A 16,206-nucleotide genomic window follows, 5' to 3' on the forward strand; every position below is an offset into this window, starting at 1 on the left:
ACGCCACTGCACTCCAGCCTGGGCGACAGAGCGAGACTCCGTCTCAAAATAATAATAATAGCAATAAATTTTAAAAAGAAAATAATATTGGAAATTTGACCCTGAAAACCTACCAGAGGTAAACAAGGAAAGTGCCTTTAAAAAATGAGAGACAGCTTTTCTGGGATACTGATAGTTAAAAATGGAACGGCATTAAAAAAAATTTGTGATCTGTTTTGCTCGTAATAGTGGATATGTAATGTGGAGTACTTACTATGTAGGAGCACTTAGTTTTTTTGTGGGGAGCACTTAGATTATATCATCTAATTTACTTGACAACCTTATGAGATAGATGTTACTGCCAATTTACAGATTAGGTAATTGAGGCTTAGACAGTTAAAGTAACTTGCCTAAAGTCACTCATAATAAGCGCTGAAAATAGCAGCCAAACACAGGTCAGTCTGATTCCTAAGTCTCTGCTTTTAACCATTATAATATACTGCCACTATGGGACTCCTCAAGAAGCATGCTTACAGGGTTGCTTTTTCTTCTGTGGTTTAATTCAGCTACCGTTACATTTCCGAAGAAGCAGCATCAATTGGTCTTTGCTGAGCTTCTGAGATTCAAGTTGGAAGCCCTGGAAGGTGCGTCAATAAGGCAATAGTTTCTAACAGGATTTTTACTTTTCTAAAAAAATAAGAATTTGTTCCATCTTTCTTAAAATATGTCTGCTTTTTGTAACAAAAGTTAAAATTGGGCCAGGCAAAGTGGCTTACGCCTGTAATCCTAGGACTTTGGGAGGCCGAGGCGGGTGGATCACCTGAGGTCAAGAGTTCAAGACCAGCCTGTCCCAACGTGGTGAAACCCCCGTCTCTACTAAAAATACAAAAATTAGCCAGGTGTGGTGGTGCATGCCTGTAATCCTAGCTACTCGGGAGGCTGAGACAGGAGAATCGCTTGAACCCGGGAGGTGGAGGTTGCAGTGAGTTGAGATGGCACCACTGCCTTCTAGCCTGGGTGACAGAGCGAGACTGTCTCAAAATAAATAAATAATAAATAAATAAATAAATAAAAAGTTACCCCATAAGTGTGTACAGTTATCTTTTTTAGGACATTTCATCATCCCCTAAAGAAACTTTGTACCCATTGTCACTTTTTTTTTTTTTTTTTTTGAGACAGGGTCTCACTCTGTCGCCCAGGCTGGAATACAGTGGTGAGACCTCAGCTCACTGCTATCTCTGCCTCGGGGTTAAAGCGATTCTCCCACCGAGTAGCTGGGACTATAGGCATGGGCCACCACGCCCAGCTAATTTTTGTATTTTTAGTAGAGATGGGGTTTCACCATGTTGCTCAGGCTGGTCTGGAATTCCTGACCTCAAGTGATCTGCCCACCTCGCCCTCCCAAAATGCTGGGATTACAGGCGTGAGCCACCGCACCTGGCCAGTGTGTACAATTATTATGTGTCAATTAAAAAATTTAACAATAGGCCGGGAGCTGTGGCTCAAGCCTGTAATCCCAGCACTCTGGGAGGCCGAGGCAGGCAGATCACTTGAGGTTAGGAGTTCAAGACCAGCCTGGCCATGGTGAAACCCCATCTCTACTAAAAATACAAAAAATTAGCCAGGCGTGGTGGTCCATGCCTGTAATCCCAGCTACTTGGGAGGCTAAGGCAGGAGAATCCCTTGAACCCGGGAGGCAGATGTTGCAGTGAGCCGAGATCATACCATTGCACTCCAGCCTGGGCAACAAAAGTGAAACTCCTTCTCAAAAAAAAAAAAAAAAAATTTTTTTTTTTAAATATTGACTGGGCTCAGTGGCTCATTCCTGCAATCCCAGAACTTTGTGGGGACAAGATGGGAGTATTGCTTGAGGTCAGGAGTTCGAGACCAGCCTGGGCAACATAGCAAGACCCCCATCTCTCTAAAAAAGTTTTTTTAATGAAAAAAACTTTAAAATACAGTTTGACATATATCCTCCCAGACATATAAAATTTAAAAATATTTGAGCTTTCTAAAGATTTCTATTAGAAGGCCATTGGAGATGGAATTGATACGGGTAAGAGCGAGAAGTCTATAATGCAGTGCTTAAGGGTATAGTCCAAAGTTGAACAGCCTTTGTTTGAATCCTCGCTTATCTACTTTTTAGCCATGAGACCTGTGGTGGGATAGTTTTCTTCTCTGTACCTTGATTTCCTCGTGTGTAAAATGGAGACAATAAAGATACCTATCTCAGAGGATTCTTGTGAGGATTAAATGAGATAATCTGTGTGAAGTTAGAGTAATGGCTGGCATGCTGTAAGTGTTCAATAAATGTTAGGGAACACACAGGAGATACAGAGGCAGGGTGTTTTAATGGAAAAAGCTGACTTTGTTTTTTTGTTTGATTGTTTGTTTTGAGACCGAGTCTTACTCCGTTGCCCAGTCTGGAGGGCAGTGTTGTGATCTCAGCTCACTGCAACCTCTGACTCCCAGGTTCAAGCAATTCTCGTGCCTCAGCTTCCCAGATAGCTGGGAGTACAGGCGTGAGACACCATGCCCAGCTATTTTTTTTTTTTAATTGAGATGGAGTCTCCCTCTGTCGCCATCCTGGAGTGCAGCGGCATGATCTCGGCTCACTGCAACCCAACCTCCGCCTCCTGGGTTCAAGGATTCCCCCGCCTCAGCCTCCCGAACAGCTGGGACTACAGGCACGCGCCACCATGCCCAGCTAATTTTTTTTTTTTTTTTTGGTACTCTTAGTAGAGACGGGGTTTCACCATGTTGGCCAGGATGGTCTCGATCTCTTGACCTTGTGACCCGCCCACCTCAGCCTCCCAAAGTGCTGGGACTACAGGCGTAAGCCACCACGCCCAGCCAGGAAAAAACTGACTTTGAACTTGGCTCTACCACTTACTAGTTGTGTGAGTTTGGACAAATGCTTAACTTTTTTGATCCTCAGTATCTTTATTTGGATTGTTGTAAAGGACTGGAAATAACATGTGTAAAGTACCTGACACAAATTAAGCACTCAATTAAAAGTTGCTATTATACTTAATTGTGGACATACAGGTTTAATATGGGTGAGTGCTGTTGGGTTGAGCTAAGGATGTAGGATAAAATGATTTAAAGAAGAACTACTGAATCAGCTATACTCTGAAAAATCTGAAATTTGGCATACAAGAAATAACATGAGAATCACAAGAACAGATTTTGAGTCCTGGTTCCATCATATACTGGTTTAGAAACTTTGGATAACTCACTTAAACTTTTCATCATTTTCTTCATATACAAAATGGACATGAGCACAACTGCCCTGCTTCCTGTGCATGTTTTTTTTTTTAAGATATAATTTACAAATCATAAAAATTCACCTTTTAAAATTATACAATTTAGTGGTTTTTAGTATATTTGCCTCTATCTAGTTCCAGACCTACTTTTTTTTTTTAAGAGTCTAAGTCTCACAATTTGCACAGGCTGACCTTCAGCCCCTGGTCTCAAGCCATCCTCCCAACTCAGCCTCCCAAGTGGCTGGGACTCTAGATCATGCCAGCATGCCTGGCTTAATTCCAGAATGTTTTAATTATTCCAGAAATAAATCTCACACTAATTAACTGTCACTCTCTATTCCTACGCTTCCTGAGCCCCTGGAAACCACTAAGCTAGTTTCTTTCTCTGTGGATTTTCTTCTATTCTGGATCTTTCGTATTAATGGAATCATATATGAGTGCCCCATTGCATCCATCTTTTTTCACATAATATTCTCAAGGTTCATTCATATTGTAGCATGTCAGTACTTTATTCCTTTTTGTGACCAAATAATATTCCATTGCATATATATGCCACATCTATTGATGAATGGATTTGTTTGGATTGTCTCCACTTTTTGGCTACTATGAATAATGCTGCTATGAACATTAGAGTACACATTTTTGTGTTGACATATATTCAGTTCTCTTGGGTATGTACCTATGAGTGGAATTGCTCAGTCGTGTGGTAATTTTGTTTAACTTTTTTAGGAACTGCCAAACTCTTTTCCAACGTGGCTGCACTATTTTACATTCATCCTCACCAACAATTATTATGATAGCCATCCTAGTGGGTGTGAAGTGATATCTCACCATAGGTCTGATTTCCATTTCCCTAAGGATATTCAACATTTCTTAATGTGCCTATTAGCCAGTTATATATCTTCTTTGGACACATATGTATTCAAATCTTTTGCTCATTTTAATTTTGTGTTTTCTACTCCCTCCATTTTGCAGATAAAGCCCATTTTTAGACAGGAATACAGTATTTGTCTTTTTATTGCTGAGTTATAAGAGTTCTTAGGCCAGGCGCGGTGGCTCACGCCTGTAATCCCAACACTTTGGGAGGCTGAGGCGGGCGGATCATTTGGGGTCAGGAGTTCGAGACTAGCCTGGCCGACATGGCGAAACCCCGTCTCAACCAAAAATACAAAAAACAGCCGAGCGTGGTGTGGCGCGTGCCTGTAATCCCAGCTACTCCGGAGGCTGAGGCAGAAGAATTGCTTGAACCTGGGAAGTGGAGGTTGCAGTGAGCCGAGATCACGCCATTGCCCTCCAGCCTGGGCGACAGAGTGAGACTCCATCTCAAAAAAAAAAAAAAAGTTCTTTATATATTCCGGATACCAGTCCTTCATGCACACAGGTTATCCTGTATATTAAATAATAGTGGCTGTACCAGCGGGCTTGTTAAACTGTAAGATGTGACGCAAAATAATGAAGGGGATCACAGTGAAAGGGCAGAGATATGAGGATCCACAGCTGGAGGGTGAACGCCCCCTACACCTCCCGGGCTCAATCGTAACCGGAGCGCGGTACCCTCAATTTCCCCAGCCCACAGGCCCCGCCTCAACCCCCGCCCTTTGACCTGCGCCGCTTCCGGTTGAAGACGTGGCTCGGGGCCGCCATCTTGGCAAGAGGCGAAGCGGCAGCGGTTCCTGTCAAGGGGGCAGCAGGTCCAGAGCTGCTGGTGCTCCCGTTCCCCAGACCCTACCCCTATCCCCAGTGGAGCCGGAGTGCGGGCGCGCCCTACCACCGCCCTCACCATGGTAAGATCCGAGCCAGGACCCGAACTCCTGGGGTCCGAGCCTCACTGTCTCTCCTTGTCGGCGGGCCTGGGGCAGGGGCCGGAGGAGCCCCGCCCTGAGGGTCTAGGGCCGAGTGCTTTGCTCGGGGCTCGGGGAGCAATGTGGCCTCCTGTGCCCGGTCTCCTGGAGATCCGATGGAGCTGACTCCATCTGTCGTCGTGCCCGCTTCCGCACCACCCCCCAACCAGCTGGACTCCCTCGTCTGCTGGGACCTGCCCCTGAGACGGCCCGGCGTTTTTGCTCTGCGAGAACTTCGTGGTGGTGGTGCGGGTTCCAGGCTGCGGACCTCGGAACTGATGCTGTCCAGCCGGTTCCCTGGCGCTTAGGCTCAGCAGGCTAGGCCTGTCTCCGGAGGTTGTGGTCCTTCTGTTAATCAGAGCTTGTCTCCCACCCCCGGTGTTTGCTAGGCCGTTTGATAACTCGAAATGCAAATCCACTGGTGTCCAGAAATTTTTCTTTTGTTTGTTCAGAAGGGGGAAATGGAGACAGAGCGGAAAGGAGTAACTTCTAACACTAATTTATAGGACCCAAGTGTCTTTGAAACCTTCCACTACTTCCGCAGAACTCACTTGTGTCCATTGGTTAGTGTGACTCGGGGTACATACACTGTGTAGACCACTGGGAAAATGTGAGCAAGTTCCGGAGAACACAGGGTTTGCCTTCAAGGAACTTACTGTCCAGGTGAAGAAAAATGTGTATGTGGCATGTCGTATAGTCAGATGTCTCACAGGAGGTGGAGTAAGAGGGGTGGGTTATCCTCTGAGACCAGTTACTTGCCTTCACATGCGTTATCTTTGTATACTCATCTGTTGCAAGGATGAAAAAGGTTAATGTGGTTGAGGATGGATGAAATCAGAACTGCTGACATCACTGAATCTTCCTTCATCGCTGTGATTTGTGGATATTCGTGAAGTAGTAGACATTCTTTGGTTTCAAAAAAGCTAGTAATTTATTTTTCAGTGCACCTTATGTCCTTTATCTTTTGAAGGATGTTCTGTTCTTTTTTATTCTTTTGTCAATAGATAACTTGATTTAAAACATCGTTAAATGTACCTGAGAGATGACAGAATGTAATTTGGTGGCAATCCTAATAAGGTCTATTGATTGACAACCCTTTAGATAAGAACTTGGATAATGGGGGGAATTCATGCTTGGACTTTAAGCCACTGAACAGCTTTTCTCAGCCTCAGGTATATAAATTGCATCAAACAGGTTTGCCTCCTAAAATTTTTGTGTTGGACACAAAATTTCCAGAAACTTGTATTTTCAGTTTCTCCAGGAGGTTCTGTATTTGGTTAGTGATTTTGAAACTCAGTTCCCATTTACACCCTGGAATTAATAATGCATTTTAGAACATATTTTTATTTTAATAGTAAAGTTAAGGTCTTGTGTTATATAAACCAGATAAAGGTAATCTTTCTCAAAATATTCTTTGTTAAAAGGTTCTTGGAACTTAGTATTTTTAATTCATTGATAACTGAGGGATGGTAAAGCCCTACGTGATATATATAAAATATAACTTTTGCATGCTATTTTGACATGTGTACGTATACATAGAGTTGTGTCACATATTTCTGAATTATTTGGGACTTAGCATGATCCAGATACCCACAGACCTGTGTACTCTGGAGAACAATTTATCTCAGTACATGCTGCTCTGTAGAGTGTTAGGACATTGGTATTATTTCTGTGTAATGTTTTTGGGTCCTGCTCCTTTACAAACAGATCCCCAGACAGTAGAAATGTCCAGATAGGGTGAAATTTTTATCTAAAAGTTGTACCAAATTTCTAGCAGTTTATTTTAGCCCAACATTTCATTATGAAATTTTCAAACATCTGGAAAAGTTGAAAGAACTTTGTAGTGAATATCCATGTAACCACCAACTAGATTCTATAACTAACATTTCACTATGTTTTATCATGCATCTAATCACCCATCCATCCCTCTCTCCATTAAAAAAAAATATACATTTCAAAGTAAGTTGCAGATATCAGTACGTAAACATTGATTTTTTTTAAAATAAATTCCCTTTGGTTTTAGTTATTGAAGTGCAGGATGTCCTAGACTGCAAAGTTCCAATAGATAAATAAGTGAACAAATGCAAAAACAAATGCCTTCTCATGACTTCATCATAAAATAAAGTACAAAGGAAAGCATCTTTTGATCTTTTTTTTTTTTTTTAAGAGACAGGGTCTCACTATGTTGCCCAGGCTGGAGGGCAGTGGCTATTCACAGGCGCTATCATAGTGTACTGCGGCCTAGAACTCCTAGCCTCAAGCGATCCTCCCACCTCCATCTCCCAAGTAGCTGAAACTGTAGGCATGTGGACCTTGATTTGATCTTTTTTTTGTATTCTGCAAATTAATGAGAACATGTTCTGACTTTTTTTCTTGTTTGTTTGGTTTTCGAGACGGAGTCTCGCTCTGTCTCCAGGCTGGAGTGCAGTGGCACAATCTCAGCTCACTGCAACCTCTGCCTTCCGCGTTCAAGCTGTCCTCCTGCCTCAGCCTCCTGAGTAGCTGGGACTACAGGTGCCTGCCACCACGCCCGGCTACTTTTTTGTATTTTTAGTAGAGACGGGGTTTCACCGTGTTAGCCAGGATAGTCTCGATCTCCTGACCTCGTGATCTGCCCACCTCGGCCTCCCAAAGTGCTGGGATTATAGGCGTGAGCCACGGCGCCAGGCCCCTGTATTCTTTATTTATCTTTTTAATTGTGTTTTGAGGGGACAGCAAAGAATGAAAATGATTCTCTTGAGTTTCCATTGATTTGCCATCTATTTATGTCTTCATATAGAAGTTCACTGCAGAAACTGATAACGGGTGTGTGTGTGTGTGTGTGTGTGTGTGTGTGTGTGTGTGTTTTAATTCTCTACAAGCTTTTGTTTTAGAATAGAAATGTGATGGACTTAAAACCCTCACTGAGTAAATTACTTTTCAAGTTTTAGGTTTTGTATGTGGTCTACATTTTATTGTAATCTTCTCTCTGATTTTATCTATAATAGCTTCATATAAATAGAAAAGACAGAACAGTCCTCCCTGACAATTATAGAAACTAGCCTTTATATGACCATGAATCGTGTGTGCGTGTATGTGTGTATAAAATATTGTGGTGAATTACAAAGGAGAAGGTGACTAATTCTGGAAGTAAGGGATCCTGAAGCATTTAGAGGTTCAAGAAAGAACTTGACTTTTTTTGAGAGAGAGTTGTGCATATTTATGCTGAATTATTATACCACCTGTTATTCTTGTACCTCTCTTGCACACACAATTTGTTATGGTTAGACAATTTGCCTTCTAGCAGCCTGTTACTATAAAATATTGTTCCAAAGTGGTTAGAACTGGAGCAGTGGGTATAAAATGGAAGTATTGTACATTTTCTGTCACTGTAGTTGTTTTTTTTTCTGTTACTGTGGGTTTCAAATGCTTAGACTTACAGAACCTTAAAGACACAGAGCACTTTGGATTTCATGTAAACTAACCTCCTACTTTAGGAATATTTCAATAATGAATTAAGTGACTTATCCAAGGTCACATAATTAGTGGCAAAGGCAGAACAGAAACCTAATTCTCCAGGTTTTTTTACTTGAGGCATTTAACAATTCATGTAGTTAAGTCTGTGTAGGAGAGAGTTGTTATTTAGTCCAAAGATAGTGTACTCAAACCATGTAAGAATTATTAAAAGTAGTTTGGCAAAGCTCAACTTAATGAGGGAATTTTTTTTTTTTTAACAGTCTTGGAGAGATCATCTAACTTATGGGCCCTCAGTTTTCACATCTGTAAGACAATCAAGGGCTCTTGCAATTTCCTTTTAGATCTGGAATTTTTTTTCCAAAAATGTTAAAAAAAAAAAACAAACTTTGTAATCATATCTATTAATTCTTCCTCAGAGAAAATCAGATCAAATTTCAATAGGGAAAATTGTTAACTACCTTTTAGTATATGCTATATTTTAATAATTGTTAAACTGGTAAACATTGATGTAAAGAGGTTTATTATTTCAAGAACTTTAAGAAGACAAATGTTAATTTAGGATAGGATAAATTTATCATGTTTAGAGGTGACCATACCTTCTAGCCATGTTAGTAGCTGTAACAGAGAGACCTGTATCAACTGCCTGGAACCTGTGATTTGTGGTGTCCTGGGTGTTCGGAGATTTATGCTATACTTAGTATGGGGAACTATGGTCCTATTTTGGAAGCCTTGTTTTGCTTGTATCTGGATAATGGAATGACTCAAAGAGAGACATATGATTTTACCCTACTGCTTTCTTCATCTTGACATAGTGAAATCCTGGAATTCTGGCCAGGCATGGCAGCTCATGCCTGTAATCCCAGCACTTTGGGAGGCTGAGGCGGGCAGGTCACTTGAGGTTGGGAGTTTGAGACCAGCCTGGGCAACATGGCAAAACCCTGTCTCTACAGAAGAATACAAAAAATTAGCCAGGTGTGGTGGCCTGTGTCTGTAGTCCCAGATACTTGGGAGGCTGAGGTGGGAGAATCACCTGAGCCCAGAAGGTTGAGGCTGCACTGAGCCGAGATCATGCCACTGCACTACAGCTTGGGCAATAGAGCAAGACTCTGTTTCAAAACAAATCCTGGAATTCATCAAAGCATGATCTAAATTCTGTTTCTTCTTTTTTTTTTTGAGGCAGAGTCTCACTCTGTAGCCCAGGCTGGAGTGAAGTGGTATGATCTTGGCTTACTGCAACTTCCGCCTCCCAGGTTCAAGCAATCCTCCCACCTCACTCTCCCCGGTAGCTGGGACTACAGGCGCGCACCACCAGACTTGGCTAATTTTTTGTATTTTTTGGTAGAGACAGGGTTTTCCCATGTTGACCAGGCTGGTCTCGAACTCCTGACCTCAGGTGATTTGCCCGCCCTGGCTCCCAAAGTGCTGGATTAAGGCATGAGCCACCGCTCCCGGCCTAAATGCTGTTTCTTCTATCAAGTCATCCCTGACTTTACCAGCTGGAAGTAATCTCTTCCTCTGAATTTCCACGCACTTTATCGGTTACTCTCTCATGTTACTTAACACATTCTGCCTCATATTACAGTTATTTGTGTTTGTGTCTTATCCCTGTTAAGCTTCTTGTAGGCAGAATGCTAGCCTGTGTCATCTTAATTCTCAGAAAGCATGTTGTATGTATAGTAGGTGTTCAATAAATAATTACTCAGTTAATTCTTATAATATCGCAAAAATGGAGATTACCAGTACCTATAATTAGTTTTTGAACATGCTCATCAGTAAACTGGATGGGCCAGGTGCAGTGGCTCACTCCTGTAATCCCAACACTTTGGAGGCCAAGGCACGCAGATGACTTGAGGCCAGGAGTTGGAGACCAGCCTGGCCAACATGGCGAAACCCTGTCTCTATTAAAAATAGAAAAATTAGCCAGGCTTGGTGATGCTGGCCTGTGCCTGTAGTTCCAGTTACTCAGGAGGCTGAGGCATGAGAATTGTTTGTACTCAGGAGGCAGAGCTTGCAGTGAGCCAAGATGGCACCACTGCACTCCAGCCTGGACTACAGAGTGAGATACTCTCTCAAAAAATAAATAAATAAATAAATAAAGTAGATAGTAACATACACCTTTTTGTTCCTTTTTCCCTTTCAAGTTGCTTTTGATGTTTTTACCTAAATTTTACTTGTATGGTATAGAGGCGTTTTTAACTCCAGTTAAAACCTAAGAACTACCCTTGAGCCTGTAAACATTGTTTCTAACAGGTTTATTATTAGATATGGGGTTTCTATTAAATGCAGCATGTTTGTATAGGTCTGAAGTTTTGGTCTGAGCTGTCCTTTTTTTAGATGTTCATTTGATTTGTCTTATTCCTTCAAAACCTCATAAAATTCTAACATAGAGGACCATAACTTCCTAGAGCTATGACTCTCAACCTTTTAGGGGTAGGAGGCTCTACAGGGATTACATTTACAATATGCTCCCATTTATTAATAATATTTTTCATTGCATGAGGGGATTTTCTATGGGCCATTTGAGAATAACTTCTCTAGAGGATCGATGCATTCCCTGAAACTATATGTAAAATTTTGGGGGGAGAGTCAGTATTCATTATTTGAATATCAAAATATTGACAAAGGCAAAAATCCATTGCCTTGGCCGGACGCTGTGGCTCACACTTGTAATCCCAGCACTTTAGGAGGCTGAGGTGTGCAGATCACTTTAGCCCAGGAATTTGAGAGCAGCCTGGGCAACATGGCAAAACCCTGTCTCTCTTTTTTTTTTCAATAAAAAAAGAAAAATCCATTACCTTGAAGTGGCATACATTTTTTTCATGAGATGCATGTTATTACTAATGGTGCTGTTTTACATCATGAATATATGTGCTACAAGTTGTATAGCACTTTTGAAGTACAATTTCATTATAGTCCTTTGGCCCTCGTAATAGCTTGTAAGGTCATTAGATAATGCTGCATTTTATAGGAAAAGAAACGAGGTTAAGAGAGGTTGGGTAACTGAAGGTCAGACAGATAGTAAATAGAAGAACAAAACTAGAAAATAGATTTTCTCACTCCCAGTCATTTAGCTTTTCTAATATCAGCTTGGTTCTTTGCAAATTTGGGACACTAGTTCTAAGTCTTTAGGAAAAGAAGAAACCAATGTGAAATGATCCCAAATATAAGGGAATTCCCCACTTTTCTGATGAGACTATTAAGAAGGAAAGCTTTTTGCCAATTATATAAACTTTTAAGAATGTAGCAAAAATAGGCCGGGCGGACGGTGGCTCATGCCTGTAATCTCAGCACTTTGGGAGGCCGAGGTGGGCGGACCACCTGAGGTCAGGCATTTGAGACCAGCCTGGCCAACCAACATGGTGAAACCCCGTCTCTACTAGAAATACAAAAAAAAAAATTAGCTGGGCGTGGTGGCAGGCGCCTGTAATCCCAGCTACTCGGGAGGCTGAGGCAGGAGAATCGCTTGAACCTGGGAGGTGGAGGTTGCAGTGAGCGGAGATCTTGCCATTGCACTCCAGCCTGGGCAACAAGAGCAAAACTCCATCTTAAAAAAAAAAAAAGGTAGCAAAAATAGTCAAATACATTCTTAAAATGGTTAATAATTTACTTATATGTATATGTTTTAAATTACATAAATAAAATTTAATTTAGAAATAATTACTTTTTTCCATTTTCATATTAATAAAGCAATTTTTTCTAGAGTCTTTATGAACATCATGTCATCGCTGGGGCCACTTTTTGAATCATCAGTTTGCTATTTAGCAGTTTTGAATCCATGTGTGATATATTGGCAGTTTGGGAAATTTTATCCCAAGTCATAAAAACCCATTTATATAATATTAGGATAGTTGCTTTTAAAAGGAATATTTATAAGTGATATTCAACACATGAAATTGTGAGTTCTGGCTAGGCGTGGTGACTCATGCTTGTAATCCCAGCACTTTGGGAGGCCAAGGTGGGCTGATCACTTGAGTCCAGAAGTTCAAGACCAGCCTGGGCAACATGGTGAAACCCTACTTCTACTGAAAATACAAAAATTTGCCAGGCATGGTGGCACCTGCCTATAGTCCCAGCTCCTTTTGGGGGGCTGAGGCAGGAGGATTGTTCAAGCCCAGAAGTTGAGGCTACAGTGAGTCAAGATCGCACCATTGCAGTCCAGCCTAGGTGACAAAGTGAGACCCTGTCTCCAAAAAAAGAAGAAAGAAATTGTGAATTCTGATCCTCAGGATAATTACTAAATCCAGTGACCTTTTGTTAGTACCACATGCAAAACTAGCATAGTTTGAAGATAAGGTGTATCCCAGACAACTCTTTTAGTTCAATATAAAGTCATTGAGGGAGCACCTTTAATATGAGAGACTATGGAAGGATTCAAAACTACACAACTCTTTTTTAAAAATATATAAGTATTCCTTACATAAAAATATATTACCATGATAGCATATTTTCACACCTAAAAAATTAGCAGTAATTTTTAATATTATCAACTATTCAGTCACTGTTCAAATTTGATTTATACATTGTGATTGATTGACATGTCTAAGTCTCTTAATGTGTTTGTATTTTTAGTAGAGATGAGGTTTCATCATGTTGGCCAGGCTGGTCTCGAACTCTGACCTCAAGTAATCTACCCGCTTTGGCCTCCCAAAGTGTTGGGTTTACAGGTCTGAGCCACTGTACCCGTGAAAGTCAGTATTCTATTGCTTGTCATGTCAGCTGGTCGTGGTAGTTCACGCCTATAATCCCAGCACTTTGGGAGACCAAGGCAGGAGGATCGCTTGAACCCAGGAGTTCAAGACCAGCCTGGGAAACATAGCGAGACACCGTCTCTACTAAAAGCTTTTTAAAAATTAGCGAGGCTTGGTGGCATGCACTTGTAGTCCTAGCCACTCAGGATTTCTTGAGCCCAGGAGTTTGAGGTTGCAGTGAGCTGTGATCTTGCCATTGCACTCCGGCATGGGTGACAGAGTGAGACCCTGTCTTAAAAATTATACTACTACTAGTCATGTCACTAAATAAATATGTCATTCTATGGAACATTTCCTGAGACGCTGAGAAAACAGATGTGAAGAAATAATTAGCACTTATTTATGCATATGTTCCTGGCAGGTGCTGTTGGCAGCAGCGGTCTGCACAAAAGCAGGAAAGGCTATTGTTTCTCGACAGTTTGTGGAAATGACCCGAACTCGGATTGAGGGCTTATTAGCAGCTTTTCCAAAGCTCATGAACACTGGAAAACAACATACGTTTGTTGAAACAGAGAGTGTGAGATATGTCTACCAGCCTATGGAGAAACTGTATATGGTACTGATCACTACCAAAAACAGCAACATTTTAGAAGATTTGGAGACCCTAAGGCTCTTCTCAAGAGTGGTAAGAGTACTGCTATAATACTGGGTTCCACTTTTTGTTTTACATTTTATGTGAAACAAGGTTTTTCCTCCAAAGCAGCTGATGCTCACCAGTTTGCAGGCTCCTACTCCCCACCCCAGCGACTTATTGCTGCAGCACCTTGTTTATTCAGCAGACATTTATTGGGTGTCCTGTTAGACTATAGATGTCTCAAAAGAACATGGGAACTACTGTTTCATTTCCCAGTTCTTAAGCAGTTGTTCTAATCTGCCATTCTAGTTCTGACACTTGTTTGGCTATGCTTTTTAGGTAATGTTTTTTAGGTGAAGCTTACTGATCCAGACAGACAGACAGACACACACACACACACACACACACACACACACACACACACTGATCCAGACAGACAGACAGACACACACACACACACACACACACACACCCTTCTAAGACTTTATGCCAAAGTCTTGCTTAAAATGAAGACTAAGCACACACACACACACACACACACACACACACACACACCCCTTCTAAGACTTTATGCCAAAGTCTTGCTTAAAATGAAGACTAAGCACACACACACACACACACACACACACACACACACACACCCCTTCTAAGACTTTATGCCAAAGTCTTGCTTAAAATGAAGACTAAGGCCAGGTGCGGTAACATGTGCCTGTAGTCCAAGCTACTCAGGAGGCTGAGGCAGAAGGATTGCTTGAGGCCAGAAGTTCAAGTGAATAGGCATTATACTTTAGTGTGGGCAACACAGCAAGACTCTGATTCTTTTTTTTTTTTAAAGACAGAGTCTCGCTCTTGCCCAGGCTGGAGTGCAGTGGTGCAATCTCGGCTCACTGCAACCTCCGCCTCCCAGGTTCAAGCAATTCTCTGGCCTCAGCCTCCCGAGTAGGTGAGATTACAGATGTGCATCGCCATGCCCGGCTAATTTTTGTATTTTTAGTAGAGATGGGGTTTCACCATGTTGGCCAGGCTGTTCTCGAACTCCTGACCTCAGGTGATCTGCCTATCTTGGCATCCCGAAGTGCTGGGATTACAGGCATGAGCCACTGCACCCGGCTGTAAGAATCAGGGTCTTGGGCATGGTGGCTCACGCCTGTAATCCCAACACTTTGGGAGGCTGAGGCGGGTGTATCACCTGAGGTCAGAAGTTTGTGACCAGCCTGACCAATGTGGTAAAACCTCGTCTGTACTAAAAATACAAAAAAATTAGCTGGGTGTGGTGGCGGGCGCCTATAATCCTACTACTCAGGAGGCTGAGGCGTGAGAATTGCGTGAACCCAGGAGGCGGGGGTTGCAGTGAGCCGAGATTGTGCCACTGCACTCCAGCCTGGGCGACAGAGTGAGACTTCGTCTTAAAAAAAAAAAAAAATCAGGGTGTTAGGCTGGGCACAGTGGCTCACGCCTGTAATCCCAGCAGTTTGGGAGACCAAGGCAAGCGGATCACCTGAGGTCAGGAGTTCAACACCAGCCTGGCCAACATGGTGAAACCCTGTCTCTACTAAAAATACAAAAATTAGCTGGGCATGGTGGTACACACCTGTAGTCCCAGCTACTCCGGAAGCTGAGACAGGAGAATCGCTTAAACCCGGGAGGTGGAGGTTGCAGTGAGCTGAGATGGCAGCACTGCACTCCAGACTGGGCAACAGAGCAAGACTCTGTCTCAAAAAATAAAATAAAGACTAGAAGTAGCTAATAAAGGGATTTAGGTTATTGAAATTTATGTACTCTAAAGGATAAGACTTGGAAATATAGCTGCTGATAAATTCTAAATCTTTCTTTTTTATTGGTGTCCATGCTTAGATCCCTGAGTATTGCCGAGCCTTAGAAGAGAATGAAATATCTGAGCACTGTTTTGATTTGATTTTTGCTTTTGATGAAATTGTCGCGCTGGGATACCGGGAGAATGTTAACTTGGCACAGATCAGAACCTTCACAGAAATGGATTCTCATGAGGAGAAGGTGTTCAGAGCCGTCAGAGAGGTAAATAGGATCTTCTCTGGGACTACCCGTTTGTGTGTCTTTCTCTTAGGCTTCACTAATCTCATTTTCCTATTTTTACTTGCTAATGTAGACTGTATTCAAAGCTACGTCCAGGCTAGGCACAGTGGCTCATGCCTATAATCTCAGCACTTTGGGAGGCGGAGGTGGGAGGATCACTTGAGTCCAGGAGTTCAAGACCAGCCTGGACAGCGTAGTGAGACCCTGTCTCTATAAAAAGTGAAAAAAAAAAATTAGCCAGGCATGGTAGCACGTGCCTGTGGGTCCCAGCTACTTGGGAGGCTGAGATG

The 16,206-nt window shown here is 42.2% G+C and overlaps 1 protein-coding gene across 1 annotated transcript in view; it reads left to right on the plus strand.

The window, feature by feature from the left end:
* The first annotated feature begins 4,838 nt into the window (after positions 1–4,838).
* ARCN1 (archain 1) overlaps positions 4,839–16,206 on the plus strand; it is a 30,521-nt gene continuing 19,153 nt past the window's right edge. Inside the window, exons 1-3 of the mRNA XM_054439495.2 lie at positions 4,839–5,029; positions 13,652–13,915; positions 15,719–15,898. Coding sequence (XP_054295470.1) covers positions 5,027–5,029; positions 13,652–13,915; positions 15,719–15,898 — 447 coding nt within the window. The 5' untranslated portion in view covers positions 4,839–5,026. The remainder of the gene's footprint in view (positions 5,030–13,651; positions 13,916–15,718; positions 15,899–16,206) is intronic.

The sequence above is a fragment of the Pongo pygmaeus genome, chromosome 9, assembly GCF_028885625.2.
Source record: "Pongo pygmaeus isolate AG05252 chromosome 9, NHGRI_mPonPyg2-v2.0_pri, whole genome shotgun sequence".
In the NCBI taxonomy this organism is placed as follows: domain Eukaryota; kingdom Metazoa; phylum Chordata; class Mammalia; order Primates; family Hominidae; genus Pongo; species Pongo pygmaeus.